This window comes from Aquila chrysaetos, chromosome 16 (genome assembly GCF_900496995.4).
Source record: "Aquila chrysaetos chrysaetos chromosome 16, bAquChr1.4, whole genome shotgun sequence".
Classification (NCBI taxonomy): domain Eukaryota; kingdom Metazoa; phylum Chordata; class Aves; order Accipitriformes; family Accipitridae; genus Aquila; species Aquila chrysaetos.
The window spans coordinates 28799010-28820394 of record NC_044019.1 but is presented as its reverse complement, the minus strand read 5'-3'; the positions used below and the strand labels follow the sequence as shown (position 1 = coordinate 28820394).

At 53.7% G+C, this 21385-nt stretch overlaps 1 protein-coding gene across 9 annotated transcripts in view; it reads right to left on the bottom strand.

Annotated features, from left to right (window-relative positions):
* The window catches only part of MYRF (myelin regulatory factor), a 68101-nt gene that overhangs the window by 17432 nt on the left and 29284 nt on the right, over nt 1-21385 (bottom strand). For 5 of the 9 annotated variants that reach the window (XM_030038388.1, XM_030038394.1, XM_030038393.1 and 2 more), the window contains 8 exons: nt 20899-20986; nt 19736-20062; nt 15939-16000; nt 10110-10419; nt 9441-9613; nt 8972-9095; nt 550-745; nt 39-115 (listed from right to left, as the gene is read on the bottom strand). In XM_030038388.1, the coding sequence (XP_029894248.1) occupies nt 39-115; nt 550-745; nt 8972-9095; nt 9441-9613; nt 10110-10419; nt 15939-16000; nt 19736-20062; nt 20899-20986 (1357 nt within the window). The remainder of the gene's footprint in view (nt 1-38; nt 116-549; nt 746-8971; nt 9096-9440; nt 9614-10109; nt 10420-15938; nt 16001-19735; nt 20063-20898; nt 20987-21385) is intronic. The other 4 variants (XM_030038397.2, XM_030038395.1, XM_030038392.1 and 1 more) reach the window with 3 other exon arrangements.

The following is a 21385-nucleotide window of genomic DNA, read 5'->3' as shown; positions in this document are numbered from 1 at the left end:
CTGTTCCCCAACGTGAACGTAGCCCGGGCAATACTCACGTGACGGGGTTGAAGGGCCGTTTGCTGCGGTCAGACTGCGACTGCTCTATATTGATCGACTGGTTCAAGGCCTCTAGCTGAAGAGGAAGATTTGGGCGTGTGACAAAGAGTGGAAAGACGAGACCTTCCCCTTCCCACCTCCTTCTCTCCAGCACAGGCCAGCTCTCTGCCCAGCCCTCCTAGGACTCAGGACAACTGACTTGCAACACCCAACCTGAGTGCGGTCATCGTCCGAGCATGGGTGCCTCCCTTGGCAAGGGGAGGGTGAAAGGATCTTCCCAAAGTGCCTATATACCTCTGGAGTCAAAAGTGAGTGAGAGGCAGCCCTGAAGACACCCAGGCAGGGACTGAGTCCATCTTAGGACTCATATTCCAAGATGCGCCTTGTTCTGGCCTTCAGCACTCTCCTACGCGCTCCCCTACAACTTCGCACACGAAGACGTGGTGTTGCCGTCTACCAAGCACCCCTTCTCCCTGCTGGATTCACTGCTGGCCCTTAGCTCCCGCTTGCCTTCACTCCGTGCAGCTTCAGGTAGAAGCACTCTAAGGGTTTCAGGCCCTCGGGGGTCTTCACATACTTGGGATCTCCAAGCATGCCGATGTAGACCGTGACCTGGAAGTGATTCTTCTTCTGGCACACAAAGGCGTCGTCACCCACCGAGAAGTTGAACCCCTTGTCAGCATCTACGCGGTACGTGAGCATCGGGCTGTGGAAAAGGCAGCAGGCGTTAGACCAGAGCCCCGGGCACACCACGAGAGGCTTACGCTTGTTGGGGGGGGGAAGCACATGGGAGGGGAAGGAGGGTTGTTTTGAGGCAAAAGAGACAACCTCTGATGCTGCCCCTCCTGCCTCGCGCTGACGCTGCTCTCGGGCGCTCACAGGGCTGGTCGGCGCAGGCAGGCGCTGCCTGACATGAGCCCGACACCGTGCCTAAGCCCACGCAGCAACTCATCCTGCCGTACGCGGATGAGGGTTCAGAGAAGGTCCATACCCCCCCCTGAAGCTGCAAGCTTTGCTTTAGGTGGGTCTTCAGCTGGAAGGACATACGGTTCCTGTGACTAGGATTTGATGAGGATGCTGGGGCAACCGCCCCTCTACACGCTACGCTATAGCACTAATACTATAAACATAGTATAATATGAGCCACAGCGGGCTAGCATCTCCTTTCTGAGTGCTGCTCCTAAAAAGTGCAGCTGCTTAGCCCTGGCTCAACACACACTGGAGATACCAAGCTCCACAGCCTGCCCAAAGCCCGGAGCAGACCCCTGAAGGCTGCCTGCTGGGAGAAGCAGCTCAGGGTAACCCGGGGGGGGGTCCCACACCTCCGCTCGCTTCACCCGTCGCATTCCCGACGTCGCCTGCCCTGGCCCTGCTACCAGGCGGGACTGCCTGTGTGCCGGATTCCTGCCGAAATCACAACCACCTGCTCCGGCTGTTCCGAAAAGCTTCCAGCTCCCAGCGGGCATGTCCAGAGGAGGAGGAGGAGGAGGGGGGCCCCGGCTGCCCGATGAACACGCACCAGCTGGGGAGGTTTAATCTACATCTCCTTAATGGGCTGGTTACCATGGGAACGAGGGAAATATGTGGCCTTTGCAGCAAGTCCCCTTTCTCTCACCATCCAAAAACCCAGACCTGGGCTGGTGGGCCCCCCGGGCGCTGCCCGCCCTACGCAGAGGGGAAGGAGATGTCTCTCATCCCGCCTCCCCATCCAGCAGTTCTAGCAGAACATCCAAATCCCATTGTTTTTAATTAAAGAACTACGGATGAGGTAAAGGGCAGCTCAGCCTAGCCTTTGACATCCTCAGGCTTAAAAATTACGGAGCATGCTTCCACAAAAGCAAACCACTTCTGACTTCCACCTCCAGTTCTGAACACAGACAGACGGATACTGGCCAGAGCCATGGGAGGGGAGGTGGACAGACTGACAGCGACAGAGGAGGCAGACCTCAGCAGACTCTGGGAAGCGAGAGCTTACGGAAAGGTCACTTCTGCTCCCCTGCTGTCCCTTCCTTTCTTCTGGGAGGAAAGCCCTTCTCCCCCCACACACACTTGAGGGGTTAATGTGGATGAAACCTGTGGGTGTTTCCAGGCAGCCGTGAATAACGCCAGGATGGCCGAGAGCAACTACGACTCATTTCTTGCGCCCAAGGGACCCGGGGCTGCCATGCCGTGCCCTGAACACAAACCAGACGGTGGGAGCAGAGCACTACCTTAGCCCAGAAGCACGAGAGGAATTCCCCTGCGCTCTCACCCTCCCAGCCTCAGCCCCCAGTTCTCTGTCTGGCTCTTCTTGATGGGGAGCTGTGGCTTGGGCTGGCCCGAGCACCCTCCGCACTCACCCCAGGGGAGCTGGACCCCTTCCCGACTGCTTTCACCAAGACCCGTCTCTGCCCAGGACCCCTGAGCATTCACCACTTGCCCCACTGGTTTTTAATAGAGAAAGCAGAGGAGAGGGAGGGACTGACTGAACTTCCAAACCACGGGTGCTTCCCAAAAGTGCTCTGGTTAACGTCACTCAAACCAATGGCTGCTAAACACATGCGTTGAGAGAGGGCAGACAGTCGGGCTCCCCTTCCTCTGTCTTCTAGAAACACCCGGTCCCTCCAGAGTCCCCTTCTCAGAGGCTCCTTTTCTCTGAGTTTGCCTCGACGGCTGTGGCTGCTGCATCCCCCAAAGCAGGATACCTGCACTGGGGTACTGTGGAGGCAAGAAGCTGCTTTCCAGGTATCAGAGAGGCCAGGGATCTCCCCAGCCCTCTGCCTTCAGCCCATCACTGCCGGCTGAGCCAAGGAGCTGCTCTCAGATCACCCCCGCTGCAGGGCAGGTTACCCCCCAGATCTCCTATTCCAGTGCTTTTTTACTCTCACGTTGTAAATCCCACCTGGAAGCAGCAAACCCGCTCCCCCGCTGCCATGTGGTGCGAAGACGTCGCTGCCTGCGGCACTGTAAGGACTCCGGTGACACTCCTAAAAAACCATCCTCCCCTTCATCTTAACCCACAGGGACTTTAGGGTCACCACCTAAAGCTCCGGACCCGATCCTCAGGCAGCGTGCCCCTCCGGAGGTGTGTTCTCTGGATGGGCGGCTGCCGTGAATGGGGCGGTAGGAGAAGGAAGGGCAGGTGACCCTGAGGCTGAAGCGGTTCCTGGGATTAGGGATGACACCAGCCCCTGACAAGTCAGCGTCCCGCAGGCACCGAAGCCATGCTGGCTTTTCCCAGGGAGAGTGGAGGGGTCAGAGGGCAAAGTGTCAGGAATAAAAGGTCTGGGGTCAAACGGATTATTTTAGCCAAAATGCCCCCACTGACAAAAGGAGATTAAGGCAGGACTCAGAAGGCCAGGATCAGGGGAGAGGAGGTTTCTCCCAGTCTCAGTGGGTTAGAGGTTACAAACTCCCCACATCCACACTTAGAGGAGCAGGGAGCACCCTCGCCCTCCACATTAAAGTGCAAAGCAAAGGGAAAGGCACTGCAAGGAGAAAAGTGTCTCTGATGAAAAGGGAACTGTATTGGGATCTGTGCCTGAAGGCAGGATCGTCAGAGGGATGCTCACGTGCCTCAGTTGTTTCCTCTCTGGAAGAAAAATCTCCCCCGTTTCTCTCCTCCTTCCTTCCAGGTTCCCCAATATCCCAACTACTCCTAAGACACAATGTCTGGAGACCCCCTAATTCAAGGACCACTCACTAATTCCATGCAGTCCCTGCTTTATTTCTCTTCCAGGATACAAACACCGGGATGAAGGAACCCACAGTTGAGCAGCATGACGCTGCCGTCTCACCCAGTCCACACTAGACTGACACAGCCCCACCGGCATGTCCACGGCTCAGCACCGTACGTGGTCCCTTCAGCTGCCTGACACACACTCGCAGCATGAGAGTGAGCCCTCAGTGATCCATCACCACGGAATTAGCCAAGCTGGCCAACGCACCGCGTCACCTAACCCAAAACACATCCAGCGGGACCGGAGCGCGTCACACCGGTCTCCGTCCCCTGCGTGAGATCCAGGATCTGCAGCAAGGCCAGGTTCGGTGCTGTTTATAAGGACACTTCTTCCAACCAAGGAGTGCAAGCTTGAAAGCTCCCCCCGCAGACCTGAGCTTCGGGGGAGAGCACAGGGAGAGCACCAGTTTGCTTGATGGGAAGAGAACGGCACCAGCCCAGTTCCCAGGGTCAGAGCGGAGAGATTCTGGCCTCAGCACGGAAATGTTTCTGGTGAGCGCTGCACTACCCTTCGCCAGCTGCCTTACCTCAAACTGTAAACAAATGGGGAGAGGGAGGAGGGAGCCTGCTGGCATTTATCAGAGCACGCTGTCAGGGAGATGAATTACTCCTGCTCCCAGGAGTAAATTAGCGAACTGCCTGGTTCCAGGCCTCTTTGGCACCGCTGCTGGAAACCAGCTAACCCTTTTGAAGGTTCAGTGAGTCTGAAACCACAAAACCAGTGCAAAAGGCCAAGAAGAAATATATTATCAATAAAACTAATCCAGAGACTTTGGTCTCCTTCAACCAACGCAGATTCCTCAGCCCACATAAGCAAAGCCTGAGACACAAGCCCAGCAAGCCAAGACACAGATTTCCAGGCACCTCCACTCGAATCCATGCAGCAACCTTTCCTTCCTTTCCTCCATTTCCTTAATCCAGCCTACTTCTAGGAAGCCTGTGTCAAAATTAAATCTGTGTAGTTCATATGAGCCCAGCTCTCCTTTGCTCTTCTCCTGGCAGAGGGCTGCTGCAGGGCTGCTCCTTCTCCACGCCTGCCTGGGGATGGGGAATCTGCTGCCATTCACACAACAAAATTCACTGTACAGGTCTCTTAGAAGGCGGAAAAAGCTACTTAGGAACGACAGAATTAGTTCAGATCCCCTCTATGCTGTCCTCATGTCATCTAGCCCTGGCAATGGCTGAGAAGGAGCCTGGCTCCAAGACAGAGCCCAGAACAGCAGAAAAAGAGAAATGGTGAAGGGCCCTAATCTGTAGCATTCTGCCAGGAAAATTACTGAACGGAGATGAAATTTTCCACGTATCCACAGACACAAGAACAAATATGATCTGATGTGACAGCTACACTCACTGCATAAGAAGAGAGAGCTGTTAAGCGGGCTTGAACAGTGCTGATACAAGCTGGAACAAACTCTCACAGGGCTATTGATCATCACAAACCATAGCAGAAAACTCTTTCACGAACAAAAAACTTTCAGCGATGGTTACTAGTGGACTCAATGACCTTAAGGGTCTTTTCCAACCTAAGTGATTCTATACTAAGGGACCTAATTTTGTGTGTGCAAGAGGAGGAGAACATGGAATATCATTTCATTGTATTTTTTGCCCTGTAAGATTATACTTAGCATGGAATGTTACACATAAATCCACAGGCACAAGCATAAACTATTCTGTATAGGTTCAAAAATATATTAAATAAAGTACAAGAAAGCAATTATTCCACCAGCCCAACAGAAAGTGTCATGCCTAGATGCAGAAGCAGAGCTGGATCTCTCCTGTGCAGCAGTAACCACTGGCCTGGCTTTCTCTGAGGCAGAACAGGAGAAAGCACTACAAAACTGAAAAATTCCCCTCTGTGCAGGCTGCGAGCAATTGTCCTTAGTGGAAATGCTACAGGCTGGATGCAGGTTCTTCTTCCTTGCACATAGCCGGGTGGACCTGCAGGGATGGCTTTTGAGAAGTCAATCTTCTGCACACTCCAGGGCACAGAGCTGCTCTTTGTGTGCACCAATTGCTATTAAAACACCAACAAGCTCTTGAGTACCATGCTGGGGTAAGAACCTGAACAGCTTCCTATGGTCTCCTTCCTTAACCTACCTTCCTGGTCTCTTTTCTTAAGAACAAGAGTAGGAAAAATCAGATGATTCAGATGATTTAAATTCCTGGGGCTGTGAATAGGTTGCGGGCACCTGGATTGTAGGGGAAAAAATATGTTCCCTCTAGGGGCAGGAAACTCTAACAGCACATACAAACTAGAGAACAGCTTCCAGCAGAAAACAGACCAGGAACAGCTGGGCCTTGCTTTATGATCTCAGAGGAAACTAAATTGTGGAAATACTCATGGATCTCAAAGAGGCACAGATGCCTGCTCATCTGCTGAGTATATCCAAAAGGCAGAAAGGAAGACGACCCCTACCTGCTAAAACATGAATTAGTCAACCTAGAAAATGCCATTTTAGAAGAAGGAAGGGAAGATCAATCTTTTGGTGTTTCTCATAGATCTGTTCTAGTGCAGTGCTGTACTGGGAGAACTAAGTGACCTTCCATTTAGAAAGAGATGTAGGTTCAGCTTGCACAGGCTCTCCTAGAGCTACCTGGCCTTGAACCCACCGCAAAGAAGGAAGAGTCCACTGAGGTAGTGTGTAACTAAAAATGAATCGATCAACCCTTGACCTTAACCCTTAATTCTGGTCAAATCCAGCGCCACAACAAACTGCACGTGGGTTCCTAAAATCTACATGAAGTCAGTTAAAAGGAATTTATTCATTACACAACGGGATGATGACCTAAATGCCACAGAAGTAGGTTTGCTCTGGCTTTCGCCCTAAATCCTAAAAGCAGGTATTAGGGAAGTGATCCCAAGCACAGATCCAAAGAACATGGCAGAGCAGGGCTGGGTTCACAGAAGTTAAAAGCTGTGGTTTGCAGCACCCCAGCAACTTCTCTGTCCCCAGCAGAAAATATGGTGTAGTTTGCTTCTGCCAGTCTGCCTGTATGATACCAGGGTGCACGGCAAATCTCTGGAACAGGGACTGTAACACCTGCAAACAGTCCGTGACAAGCTGAACGACTTGTGACGTGTTTCAGATGAGAAACCATTTACTCAGCGCAGGTAAACAGTGAGATGGAAGGAAAAGAGGACTCATTATGTCAGAGAAAAGCAAGGCTGTGCGAAAGGTCTGCTCCTACGATGCACAGAGCTCATTGGAGCCTGCTCACTACACAAGGTGCGTTTGTGCTTCTGCCACATAGTGAAAGCCCTGCGGAGATTGACGGTGGGAGAGAGGCCGCTCCGGAGACTGACCGAGCATTGCCCAAGTTAGAGAAGAGGGTTTTGTTTCTCCTGGTGCCTCCACTTCTCAAGAAGCCTTTTGACAAGGGGCAAAGATACTGAGGCTCACAGCTGGAGGCAGTACTGGCACAAAAACAGAGTCTGGGAGAAACAAGAACAGCAGCAAAAGCCAAAGGTGGTTTTGTCAGGTAGGAAAACAGCAGCATCACGACTGCCCAGTGACTCCCAGACCCTGGTTGAAAACCAAACGATAGAGGTGACGTGTCCAGACAGCGCTTGGAGTGGGTGGGAGCTGAATAGAAACACCACCGTCCTGTGTGGGAAAGCAGGAATTGGGGACTGTGGCGTGTCCGTGCTCAGCGAGAGATGGTCACCTTCCCCTGTCCCCCAGTCTATAGAAAAGCAAACTGATGGTGGAGAGCAGGAGTAGGGCTGCGGGACTGGACTTTGGAGCTGCTCACAAGTTCCCAGACGAAGTTGATATTCCACCTGAAGGTGGGAGAAGCTTCCTTTATGGAAACAGTTCAGTAAAACAGAAGTAACCATCTCCCCTAATCACCCCACTCCTGCTGCAGCTGGGGAAGCAGCCACAAACACAGTCTTTGCAAATGACAGAATGTCACCAAAGCAATACCAACTCCAACAGCCACTCTTCTGCAGGGGAACAACCCATAGCACGCCCCTGTCACCACCAGGTCTGCGTTAAAGACGGTACAAGGACTAGGGCTGGCTGGGCAGGAGATCTGCGTGCAGGAGGGCCGGGGCTTGCAGCAGCAGCTTCCCTGCACGTCACAGATCCCAGTCTGCCTCCACGACTGGCCTCACCTGGGGTCCTTGGCTCCCATCCTCAGCACCATCCAGGCAAAGTGTGATAATAATCTTGGGTTATTCGGTATGGCAGAGAACAGAGCACCCCTTACTCCGTGTCCGCCAAGGGGACCCTTACCAGCCACTGGCTGTGCAGAAAGAGGAGGAGGGGAAACAGCGGGGTTCGTTTGCTCGGCGAGCAGTTCCTGGAACCCAGCCTGCTGCTTGCCAGCTCTCGGTCACCTCCAAGGAATGCAGGGAGGATCCAGAGTGGTTTCCTCTCGAGCACTCCTCTTTCCCTATGCAGCTTGTCCACGCGCTGCCTCCACCCTCCTCTGCCCCAGCCTCTCCTTCCAGCTCCCAGCCCCGCGCAGCCCCCCCAGCCCGCCTTCCCACCCAGCCGCTCTCTGCTCCCCCACCTGCCTCGGCCACCCCAGCTTTCCTCTCCACCCACTCCCCTTGCCTCTCTGCCAGCTCGCTGCCCCTCCTGGCTTCCCAGCTTTCCTCAAGCCCTTCCCTCTTCCTTTCCTTCTCTCCTCCTTTCCTCCTCTGCCCATCAACCGCTCCCACTCCTCCTCCCCACGCTCCTTTCTATGCTGCTCTCAAGCTGTGCTGAAGTGGCTCTAGATTACCTCCAGTCATCCATGCTATGCATTGTCTAGGAAATCCTAACACTTATTTTAAAATCCAGGACCTTGGTAAGCCTGGGCAGGAGGAAGGGCTGCTGCAGGTCCAAACCATGCTCAGGGCAAGGCTGTATTTGCCAATACAACCCTCCACGGCAGACCAAGGTCTGAGTGGCTGCTGAACTGCCACCAAAGCTGCTGAACTGCCTTCTGCTGGCTCCTACAGAGCCAGCCCCATTTCTTAATCCTCCATCAGCCCTGAAGAAGCGCGGAGAAGTAACTTTCCCAATGGCAAAGGTACAGCGGAGAGGGTATCTCCCCCACAGCCCAGCAAGCAAGCAGAGATCAGCAGGTGATAGGAGAGGACAAGGGGGAGCTCAGGACAATCCTTGTCCCGTCTTGTGAGTACAATGCCCCCAACCCCAGTCTCTTGCCACCGATACACGAAAGGTGAATCTGACTTTCTCCAAAGGTGGACGAATTACTCACAGTTCTTTGTAGTTGGCATCATACAGAGTTGCCCACTTGTTCTGTTGATGTGGCTGCCACTTTATAGACTGGTAGTTGGGATCCAAGTAGGAGCCATTCAAGCTGTCGTTGTCTTGAATCAGGCCTGCAGTCAGGGGAAAACACCTATTTCAATCACCCCGACAGAGCGTCCAGCCGGGTAAGAGCACAAGGAAGCGACCGGCATCGCCTTTGCGGCCAGCCTGAAGCTTGCCTCCTGCCTGCCAGGGCACCGCCAACGACACGAGATCTGGGCCAGGACGAACTCACCACCCTGCTCTCCTCCCGAGGACCCAGCCGGGGTGAGCCCCACTCGTTGGCACCCCGGGGTGCCCACGTGCCCTCCTCCCAAGTACCCTGGCCCAGCGGGGTGCCCAGGCTGGCAGCAGGGGTTTGCATGCCGGGGGGTATTAAGGGGAGGGGGACGGGGAGGGGGGCAAAAACCACATACCTGGTGAGAGCGCTCCCGGCTGGTGCCAGGGAGGCGTTTGGACTCTGTCAGGGTTGAGTGGCACGGACCCCATACCTGGCTCCTGCTTTATCAGCCCGTTGAGCATCTGTGCATTGAGGGTGTTGGGGGGCGACTCGGAGTGTTTCCGCTTCTTGGCAGGGTGCACCGGGAGGCTGCGGAGACCCACGGGAAAGCAAAGGCTGAGCAGGAAAGCAAGAGGTGGGGAGGTAACAGCCCCACAGCCCGTGAGCAGGAGAAAACTGGGATCTCGCATAAAAACCAACACCTTCACGGAGGGAGCCACAGGCTCGCTCAGCACCGTCACCACCTTCTCCCACCAGGCTCTGCCCACCCACGCTGTCACTGCCGAGCTCTGTGCTGTCCGTGCGCTGAGCCACGTCTTTGCTTTCCTCTTGTCTGTCCCCACCGCCCAACTCCGAGACGCGCACAGCAAACCCCTGCCCCGCGCTTTGGGTCATCTCCACCTCGATGCTTCCCCAGCTCGCTCCCAGAGACCCAGGGCACGCTCCGTAACTCGCGGTTAAACCCCGCAATTTTTGCTCACGCGTTCCGCAAGCCTCCAGCTCCCGTTCCCTCATCCCCCCCCCCCCCCCCCTTCCCAAAATCACACAAATAACGCCGAAAAGCCCCGGTGCCTTGAGGCCTTACTCTGCTCCATGTTGCTGGAGTAGCTGGTGCAGCATCTGCGACTGCTGGGCATGGTGGAGGTCGGCAGGCGCCATGCCCTGCCCGATGCCGTACGGTGGCATCAGGGGCTCAGCCTTCATGTACATGTCCCGCTGCAGGCTGGGGTAGTGAGGGTTGTGCTGCTGCTGGTGCGGGTGAGGGGGGGGCGGCGGCGGGGGACCCTGAAGGTGGGGGGGTGGTGGTGGAGGTGGCGGAGGAGGGTGCTCCAGGCGAGAAGGGGGAGTCATGTGGCACATGTTTTCGGGGGTCATGGTCCGGAGGAGGTGAGGATCTTGAAAGAGAGGAAGAGTAATAGCTGTTAGACCAGCATGTAGGGCCATGTGCTGTGTGTCCTAAGGGTCCAGCACAGACACAGCACTCCTCTCCGCTGGAAGAGGAGAACCATCCTGGAAGAGAGGAGAACCATCCTGGAAGAGTGGAGAACCATCCTGGAAGAGTGGAGAACCATCCTAGTCCTGGTTATCTTCACGAACCCATACCTCCCTGCCTCTTCTGCCTAGCCTCAGCACGGCTGTGTCCCCTCAGCCACCCCTTCTGCCTTGCAGTGGCCACCTTGCCCTGCACTGGCTTCTCCTCCCAGGTTCCTTAATGGCCCCAGCATCCCACAGACACCTCCTGGGTTCCCCAGCATGAGAACCAGCGCAGCGCTTCCCTTCTCATGTCAGGAGCCTTGGCTGTCAACCTCAGACCCAGTCTGTCCAAGTGGTATCACCAGAGCAAGGACACAGCAAGGTCCTGGCTGGCCAGCTGATAAAGGGACGCGCAACACTACGAAACCGGGTGTCTTGTACTGCACATCGTCTCAGAAGAGGTGAGACTGAAAGGGGTAAGCACAAAGGAAGCAGGCAAGGCCCAGCATCTTGAAGCTCAAAGAACCAAAACTCAAAGAGCAATGAGGTCCTCAGGCTGCGGGACAACGGGGAAGATTCCCACAAACATTCCTGATTATTTGGTAAACCTAGGTATCTTGCATGGATGCTCTGCAGCGAAAGAATGTCTTTAGGAATTCCCAGACAGCTTTTGTGTTAGCTTTGTATTTCCCTTCAAACAGAAAATCCATCAACCACCATATTCCCGTAGCACCAAGGAACGGCATGGACCAAGAAAGCACAGTTGGGGGAAAAGGTCCAACAGTCAGCAATGGGGTCTGAAGCCTGTGCCTGGAAACGCAGAGCTGGAGAGAAAGCACCCGAACTTTGCCTAATTTTACTGATTCGGGGCATGGCCCAAGGAAAGCGCCCAGCAATGTGCTCTTGTGGCAAAGATGAGCTACTTCATGATGCCAGAGCTCCTCGTAGCTGTGGGCCACGACACCCTGCCAAGAAACCAGACTCTCACTCACTGACAGAGCCTTGAGAAGCCAAGGGTGGGATTCATCCCACAGAGCACTGGTCATCTGAGGGCTCGGGGTCCCAGCTCGGAGCGTTGCCTGGTGTCCTCGATAGTCCCAGCAGAGAGATGTCCCAAGGATGCCCTCGCCCAGCTTGGGCCAGAGGCACCAAAGAAGGCTTGTCACTGTGTTAGAGTACTACCCAAGGTACTACCAAGGTACTACCAAGGACACCTGCTGGGGTCTTCTCCAACGAGAGCGGAGACAGGCATGGGAACAACTGGAGAAAAGAACAGACAGTTGAATGACCTGAACACCTCCAGCTCATCAGCACCACCAGTGAGGATTTCTGTGGAGGCACTTGCTTGACTTTTTTTAAATTTAAACCAGAAGGAGACTTTGATCTCTAAATTTAAATAAACAAAAAGGGATATTCAAATGTAATCTTACCTTTCTCCTCCTCTATTTGGAATTGGATACTAAGGCCATGCCATGATTAGGGTCGTTTTGACTATATCAGCATCAAAAGAAATGCTCGGTGTGTGGAAGGGCATGCAAATCCATCTCCCTTTCTGCAGCTGCTTAGGCCTCCAGCTAGCCATAAGCTCAATGCACAGCAATGCCAGTGCTCAGCTGAGGGCTTTAACTAGAACCAAAACATTTTTGGAGGCTAAGAGCAAAAAGTAAAGTGTGTGAAGTAAAGCAAATGGTTGAATCTCACCCAATACGCCTCGAGAATGATTAGAAATTAGTGATTTGACCAAAGGAAATAATATGAATAATTTTACTGAAGAAAAACACATGTGTTGGTGAGAAAGTTGGTGTGCTGGCAAGACTTGAACAGGCTCAGTGCTCATCTCAGATGGAGCAGGACATGATTTCCATTCTCTGAACTCAGGTGTTTGTATGACACTGCCTACAGTACTGAAGGACTGGTCACACTAGTGACCACACCAGTGAAGTTTTAACACCATTCTCATCAGAACTCAGCCATAATGACAGGATTAAGTGCCTACTCAAACTTTCTGAGAATAGTCAGCATTGGCATCACTTCAGCAGCTTATTTTCATGTTTTAAGGCACCCTAAAAAAGAGTGAGCTTGTGCCATGAGCAAGTGAAGAGCAAAGATCTGAGTCTGATGAATTGCAATGATTTCTTATGCCAGCTTCTCTATCCTCACTGCAGAAGCTGTAAAGAGAAGAAAGAAACTGTAAAGAGAAGAAACTTTTCACCTGGAACATGCTTCTTTAGCAAAATCAAACCCTTCCACAGCAAGATTCTGCAAGTGAAGAAACACTGTGAAAAAATACAAGAAAACTAAAAGAATGATCACCAGCTTTAGTGCAAGACACATGAGAAATGAGCTGACAAAGACTGAGAGAAGATCAACACAAGAAAATCTGTGCACAGAAAAATCTCAGTAATCAAGGTTTTACATGTGAGAGAAACTTTTCAGAACAGAGCACGCTGAAGATGTCATGTTGAGAAAAATATGACCTGAAAGAATTTACAAATTTTCCCATGAAAATCTCCCAGGAAAACGTGAGTGAACATCTTGAATGTAGATGAGTGGGAATTTGAGGCATTAACAGGCAGCTCCTGGAGAAGCAGGTAACAGAAGCCTCATGTGGAAGTTCAACATTTCTCCTGCATGGAAGTCCTTCCCTCCTACCCTAGCATTAAAACAGAAGATCTCAATACCACTCCAAACGCCTGTGCTTGCTAAGGAGATTGACAGCACGGTCCTTTAAACAACAACAACAAAAATCAGCTAAACTCACGTTACCCTCCTGAGACCTCCCCAGAATCCAGTACACCAAATCTGTGCCGACAAAGCACGCTCAGCCAGGTTTGGTCAAAACCTGGTAGCAAGCCGGGTGCTGATGCCCAGCTGAAGCACATCACCTAAGAGAAACTGGAACTGAAAGGCCCAGGCAGTGACAAAATGTGCAGCTGAGCCACTGCCTCAGAACAGGAGCTCTTCCCTGGGTTTTCCTGCCTGTGGGGTTTTTCCTGCCTGGTCCCCAGCCCCACAAAACAAGCCTCCACCCGCCTTTTCTTCAACAGGACAAAGCTCATCTCTTTTCACAGCCTTTGCCTAATTGCGGTAGGTGTGTCTCCATCAGCCTGCAACGTTCAGGTGTCCCCAGAGGGTACCAAGGTCCCTGCAGAAATGAGGGACTGACTCCTGGGGTGTTTGGCTCTGGGGTATAAGGACACCAAGGGGTGGGAAGGGACAGTGACTTTGCAGGTGTTTTAAGTGCAAGACAAAACTTCTTTGCACCCCGCTGTGGACATCTGATTAAGCTAAGCACCAGCAAATTGCAGGAGGGAGAAAACACATCCAGGGACCGGCCAAGCCTGTTACAGACTATGGGGACATGGAGGGGGAAGCTGGGAAGGTATCTGCTGCGTCTTTGCCAGGCTGCTCCCCTAAGCAGGTGCCACCAGCCAGCCCCGAGCCAGACACTGGGCTGGATGGACTTTGGTCTCAGAACAACCAGTCACTGGTTGACTAATGAGGCCAAAGCACTTGACCAGGAATCAGAAAACTCCTCCTGTTGCAAGGTGAAATGTATTTACGCTGAGCCCTCCTACTGAAAGCTGCCAGGGCAGGGCCACTTCCACCCATTCTGCTCCCTGCAAAGGCTTTCTGCTACCCGCCAAGATCTCTCGGTGCCCTTTTCCAGCACTCATCGAACTGGATTCCTCTGCCCACGCTCACCGGCAGGGTCCTGCTCGCAGGGCAGTCTGCCTTCTGGAGCTGTCTCAGGGACAGCCTAGCCAAGCACTAGGGCTCCAGGGAGGAGGGGAGGTCTCCATCCTCAGGAGTTTGGAGATCGGGAGCAGCCTTACTTTCACACAATGGCCGGGGCTGACAGGTGACATCCCTGGGACAGAGTATCTCTCTGCTTTTCAGCCGGGTAGTGATGGTACCGGGCACGACATCCCCCTTACCCAGCTCTGCTCCTGCCATCCTGACAAGCACTCAACTTCCACCCATGTAACTTGGAGCGAAACCAGCACAGCTCAATAACGCAACTGGCCAGGCAGCTTCGGCACCACTCAGCCCAGCCGACGGATACAGCTTCCAACAGCTTCAGAACAACCCTCAGAGACCAAACCTGCATACGAGGACAGCCGCTTCAGGGCTGGGAGAGGAGCCTCGCGTCCTCCCCTGCGAAATACTGCAAGAAATACGTCTTTGCAACATCTTAAGTGAACGTCTTGACCCTGCAGCATGGTCAGCCTTGGCGCTGGCGGCTCGGGTACAAGCTGGGAGACCTTGTGCAGCTTTCAAGGGACAACCCATGCACGAGGGTCCGAGAACATGCCCTCGCAGCGGACACTGCATCTTCACCGCGTCCACAGCACATCGCAATTTTCACAGGCTTCTAACCAGGGTGGAGATAGGGGCTGATGCATTTGCCGAATGCAGGACCCGTGCTCTGTGCTCCCAGCTCCAGGGAAAAACCAGGTCCGGGAATCTGATCCTTTCCCTCGCGAGGAAGGAGCTGCTTTGCGGGTGCTCTCTGGAGCCTCCTCTCCTCCCCAAGCAGAGGTGCTGCTGCTCTGCCTGCACGTCAAAGCAGCTCTCCCCGTGGTGAGCAACCCGGCCTCTTTGTTATATTTAAGGAAGGGCCAGGAGGAATTCCAGGGATTTTTTTTAGCAAGATAAACAGAACTCTTGACCTCTTCCATCAAAAAAAAAAGAGCAGGCACTGTTCCTGGTGGGGACTGGGCTGGAGCCTGGGGAAGAGGGTGCTGCTGCCGAGGGGGAAGGGAGACCAGAAGCAACCTTCCTTCCTCACCAAGGAGTTTCTTCCACCAAAGAGCAGTGAAGGTCACCAGAGGAACCAAATAACGCTCGGTGGCTTCCCCAGCGGCAGCCAGCAGGGCCTGGCAGTGACCCTGCCTGCACTTGGGGGGACCCAGCTCTCTCTGCCCTTTGCAGGGGGAGCGCAAGACCCCCAGGATCAGCTGGCCGCACTGGAGGGGAGGGAAGGGCTGGGAAGGAACTTACTGCTGAACGGCGGGTTCATTTCTGTCTCCCCGAGCCGGGCTCCATTTCAGGGACGCACTCCCGCTCTTTGCCTTTCGCTCACCCGGGGCGGAGGGCAGGACAAGGAGGCTTGCGGGCTCCACATCCCACCCTGCCCGGGGACAAGCCACACCGCCGATCTCTCCCCGTGTCAGTGGATTCCCACCTTGCCTTCTCTCCTGTTCCCTCTCTCGCTCGCTCTCCCCCCTTGCAAAGACTAGCAGCAGAACAATAGGCGAAAGTCTAGGGATATTTACTAACTGATAATCTCCCCACGTATTGCAGCCGCCTGTTTTCTCCCGTCTGATAAAGATTTCAGAGCCAACCACTTTCACAGAACAAAGAGGGGGAGGATGTTGGGTTTGGGGTTTGGATTATTATTTTTTTTTTCCCCGCTCTCTCTCTTTTCAGCACTTACCATTCACCTGCTGAGGGGAGTAGGCTTCTGATCCAGAGTCCGGGGGAGAGTCAGGTAAAGTGCTGCAGAGCAACGGGGAAAGAGAAGGGAAGGTCATTTTAAACCAGCTTCCAGCACAACTGAGAGGTCCAGTTTGATCAAAGCACCCTCCGGGCTCCTGTCGGAAATCCCAGCTGTGCCCGCGGCAGATCCCCGTCACCCCGAGCGTGTCCAGCTGACGAGCTCGGGACTGCCGTAGCTGTCACTGCTCCCCTGCTCCCCACAGTGGTTCCCCGGACCTCAGGAGCAGGGACAGACATTTTGCTGACCTGCCAACGAGATCTCCAGTTAAAAGAAGCCAAACTGAAATGTATCCCTTCCCCAGAGAAAGACCGAGTGCTTCACCGTGGGTAAATGGGAGGCTCTGGGGGAGCTGGGCTGGGACCTGGGATCTGATGCACAAAAGCGAAGGCTGGGAAGCCCACGGGATGGATTCTGCCTTGTGACCTGTACGAACCTGAGCACCACCACAGCTGCTGGCTGTATCACCCTGGCTCTACTCCAACATCACCAGGACCAGGATTTGGCCCTGGCTGCAAAAAGCAACCAAGTAAAAAGGGGAGCTCTCAGCTGCCTTCTCCAGCACACCCACGGCTCGCGGATGGCAGGACTGAGGACCAGCCCCGTCGTGTGCGGTGCCAATGCAGATGCACTGCAGGGAGCCGGTTAGCTCCTGCATCCTTCCTTGTTTTACCTCGAGCCAGCACAGACTCCAGGCAGCTGGGCTCTTCAGCCATTTCCAAAGCATCTCCTTGAAAATTCATTTGAACCGATTTTTCTTTTTTTCTTCTTGCAGCCCCTCCTCAACATGCTTCCTACTGCAGCAGAAGCTTGGACCTCACGCATCTTCAGGCCAAGGTAAAATTTCCACCACCCTGGCGCACAAGTAAAGGACTTGCCTGCCTCAGACACTGGTTCTTCTCTAGCAACATTTTGGAGATCGAGTACATGAAAAAAGTTGAGGTCCTGCTCCCAGCTAGACTGAGCCATGGTCACTGCAAGCCAGAACTGCAGCAGAGGTGGGCAGGGAGGCAGTGGCTCTGGTGGCTGGAGCAGTTATTGCCTACGCTCTAGAGAGAGGCTCGCTTCACCTTAGCGTTTGCTGTATGCTCCGTCCTTTGGAGATCTTTGGCAGGGAGATAGCTTTTCTGCCCATTCACCTTAGCGTTTGCTGTATGCTCCGTCCTTTGGAGATCTTTGGCAGGGAGATAGCTTGTCTGCCCATTCACATCCACTCCATCGCCGGTGACGCACAGCCTCAGCAAGCCCCAGCAGGTTTCAGCAGCCCAGTACCTTGGCAAAGTCTGCTCCATCTAAGACAAACACGGCTGTTTTCCTCCCCATCTCCTGACACCTTGTTCCTCATCACAAGTGGATTTTCAATGGGGATGCTTTTCCATTCCCCCATCTTACACCGTCAGCTTTGTGGCTGACAAAACAATCCCAGACAAACCAGTACGGCTTGGACGAAAGCTGGTGAAAAAGCAAACGAGGCCCTTAGGGCTGCGGGGAGGAAAGGTGCAGTACACCATGCACACGCTTCTCTGAAAGTCTGCTCCTGACAGCACCCACAACGACAGCTACAAACCAGGACAGCCACCAGGACCTTCCTGCACCAGAGGAGCCCAAGACCCCCTAAATGGGTTCTCCATGGTAAGAAGTACACAGCAGTAGCTGGAGAGGGACGAGGTAGGGTAACCCCAACAAAGAGCCCTCACCGTACTTCCCTCATCCTTCACTTGCAGCACCTTTCCACCACTCCCCTTCTACGCCTGGTCTGGAGCATCTATCACCAGCCTTATTTCCAGTCTCCTTGCCACGCTGGCCATAACTTCATACTATATTTCCTACAAATTTATCAGGATTTGTGCCTCAGCGAGCCAAGTTTTGGCCAATTACAAAAGGGCCTGGGACAATTCAGGGAATCCTGGAGGCTGGAAAAGGCCTTGCAGCAGAAAGATGGACACTGCAGAATTCACATAGGGAGGTAGTGTGGATGTGCCCCATCCAAGGGAAGGGTTTGTTGGTATCCAACATGTGAGAAATTGCTCCTCCAGGAAGAACCTCGTACAATGGGGAAGAGTCATTCTGGGATGCTGAAGAAATGCTGCTGTCAAAGCTGATCCAATTCATCTACATCCAAACCAAGGTCTTCACCTCTAATAGCAAGCTATTATCTTTACTCACGACCTCTCACATCCTGCAGAATGCCAGATGCGTGCAGAAGAAGGGGACATGACAAGGCATCATGTCATGCTTTTGGGCATGGTTCCTCCTAATCTGCATGTAGCCTTCTGGGTACACAGCAAGGGAGAACTCCCCCATCTGGGAATAAAATAAGGGCAGATTTTGTTAAGCTTGTCTCTTTTGGCAAGATCTTTCCAAGTTCGTCCAAAGGGCCAAAGTCATCCCAAAGGAGCTGCGTTATGGCTGAATCATTGGTTCAGTCTGCTGGAGGCTTCAAAATCTGGGAATCGCCACGCACGTACTTGCTGGCAACACTAGAGGGCACAAGGCAGAGGGAGAAAAACGAGGCAGGGGCTTGCAGAGATGAGCAGTCCTGGGGCCATCCTGCCCCCCTTGTCCCTTACACCCACCATCTCCACTGGAGAAGGCACAGAGATTGGCTGTGCAGAGAGCGCATCAGGGCCACCCATCGCCTCTGCTACAGAGACGGGTTGGACCATGGCACAGCTTCTCGTGGTATGACTATTGCCAACTGCCAAGGACTCCTGCTGATAAATATGCTGCTGCACACGTTGATTTTCATCTGTCCAGCTTCAGATCATCTTCTTGTTTCACCCCCATATGACTGGGGGAGAGCAGCATGGACCAGAGAGGTGCACGAGGAGGAAGAGACCAGACATGTTCTTCCCTTTGGGTCTCCAGGCAGTAAAGCTTTATGGATGCCAGCTCCTATCCCAGACACCACCGTGGGGCCATACCCTCTCAGCGTGCCATGCCTGCCAAAGTGCTCTCTACTGACATGGTCTCTGTCTGGCCTCTTTGGCCACTGCGGATGGCAGCTGCCATGTCGCTGCGCTCTCCCAGCCTGCCAGGGTCGTTTCCTTCCTGCCTGTTTCAGGCAAGACCATCCCAGAGAGCAGGAACCACATCTTTTCTCCTCCCAGGACTAATTGTCCAGTTGAGTCCATCAGCAATGCTAAAACCGGCTCATCCTCTTCCCCTTCACCAGGTCTGCATCCAGAGCTTGTTGCAAAGGAGTACAAATCCAGCTCAGATGCCATCTTTCTCTTCTCAAGAGTGGAGTTATCTACAACATCAGGCCAAGAGAATTACACCGCTCTGCCCAATTTAGTCAACATCTTCCCCTGCGATAGTCACGGGAACATCCTGGAGACTGATTTTGTCTTGTTCAAATTTATTCTGCGCCTCTTCCTTCTTAAAAAAAATACAATGCCACAATATTCTCCCATCACACGCTTGTAGATGTGCAGCATAGATATGCTGGCACCCAGAGCCGACAGCTCTACCACCACCTGCAGACACGGGGGATGTTACTGATCCTCTCTAACTCAATGCATACAGCCAAGATCTACCAAACAACCTTCCAGGAAACTTCAGGACCTACACTTGTAAAAAAGCATCTCTCCGTGAAGCAAGGGTTTAATACAGAGTGACGCTGCCAGCAGTTAAGGCACTGTGGGACGAACTACACCAACCCTCCAGGTCCCACCAGCCTGGAGGAGCACTTGTCCCACCACTTGCCCTTGTTCTGCCACCCCAACCCCACTTACCCAGGTGCGTAGGAGGCCTTAGGCTCCGATTTGATTGGAGGGACCACGTTGTTTAGGCAGTGGCCGCCAAGGTAGCCCTTGGGCACCACCATGCCATTGTTGTTATTGCAGTTGAGGTGAGCACCGTAGCCGGGTCCGCAAGGGTTGGCCAGAAGAGGACCATGCCGGATTGGGATCTGGTTGCCCGGGGGAGGAAGGTGGAGGGAACCGCTGGAAGCGGGGTTGGTCACATTGGCGATGGAGCTGGCAAGAGGCGCGTTGATGGTGGTTGAGCTGGAGGGCTGGGGGTGTGCATAGCTGGCTGAAGCAGGGATGTCAGGGAAACAGCTGAGAGAGAGAAGGGGACAACCTCAGCAGAGGGACAGGTAGACGGTGCTTTCTGCCCACCCCTTCCCTCCCCAGCCATGCAGCAATGGGGACGGAGCCACTCAGGTGCTCTGGGACACCCAGAAAATAGCAAAACAGGCAGCATTGTGGTGGCACCAGCAGGAGCGTACAGGAAGGCAGGTCAGCCACCCGGGTTGGTGGGACTGACGCAACCCCAAGGGCGTAAAATCCATCTGCGGAGCTGTAAAGGCCAGAAGCGCCCAGGACACCAACCTCAAAGCTTGCGAAGTCAGCAGGAGACAGCAGGATCTGCTCACCGTGCTTCAGCTTACAGACTAGCACATGGAAGCCGCTTTGTCACATCAGCCCCGAAAGATCCCGCTCCCACCCTGCGGCCCAGATCGCACTGGCTGCTGTCCGGGTCTGCTCCCCCCCTCTTTGCCAGCGTCGGCGCACACAGGGAGACCCTTCCCTTCTCCGCACTCGTGTTGCGCTGGGGATTTAATCTTTCATGCTGAGCTCCTAGCGCTTGCTTTCCCATTGCTCAAATTAAGGAAAAGTCTTTTGCGGTGCCCTCAGGAGGGGAAAGAAAGGGGACAGAAGAGACTGGGGAAATTCAAAGGCAAGAAGCCAGGAAGAGACAGGAGGAAGAACTGGAAATGAGTGCGGGAGCAAGGAGCAATAAAGAAGGACTCTAGGAGGGACAGAGGCGCAGCCAGGGTGCGCAGTGATTTCTAAATGATTCCTCGAATTGCAGGGCTGGAAATTGCTCAACTTCTCTCCACAGAAAACAACAGTGAACGCTGTTCCTGCTGCGGAGCAAGGGATGCACTTACATATCTGGTGAGTCCTCCTTGCTGATGTACTCTTCCAGGATGCTAGTGTCGATGTTAGATGGTTCCAGAGCTCCATTAATGTCGTGGCCTGCGAGGGGAGAGGAGGTGGAAGCGTGAGCCATGAGAAGGACACGAAAGGCCCTTGCTTCGCAAGGTCAGAAACACCACCAGACCTTTGCAGAGTCAAGAAACTGATCCAAGAAGATCAGCAGATACTTCAGTTTGAGGACCGCCATCTGTCCATACCCATCTGCATCCCAGCGTAAAACCAGACAGAGATGGGGCGCGCGGGACAAGCCAAGGTGGTGACGCTACCTGGGAAACTGGACACACGGGTGGGCTTTGTCTACAGCAATTTGCGAGCCACGCTCTGGCTGCGGGACACACGGGCTTGCCGGGGCCGGGCTCAGACACGTGGGAGATGGGAGATCACGGGGTCAAGCCTGAGCTATGCAAGACACATGGCTCCGCGGAGCACGAGCGCCAG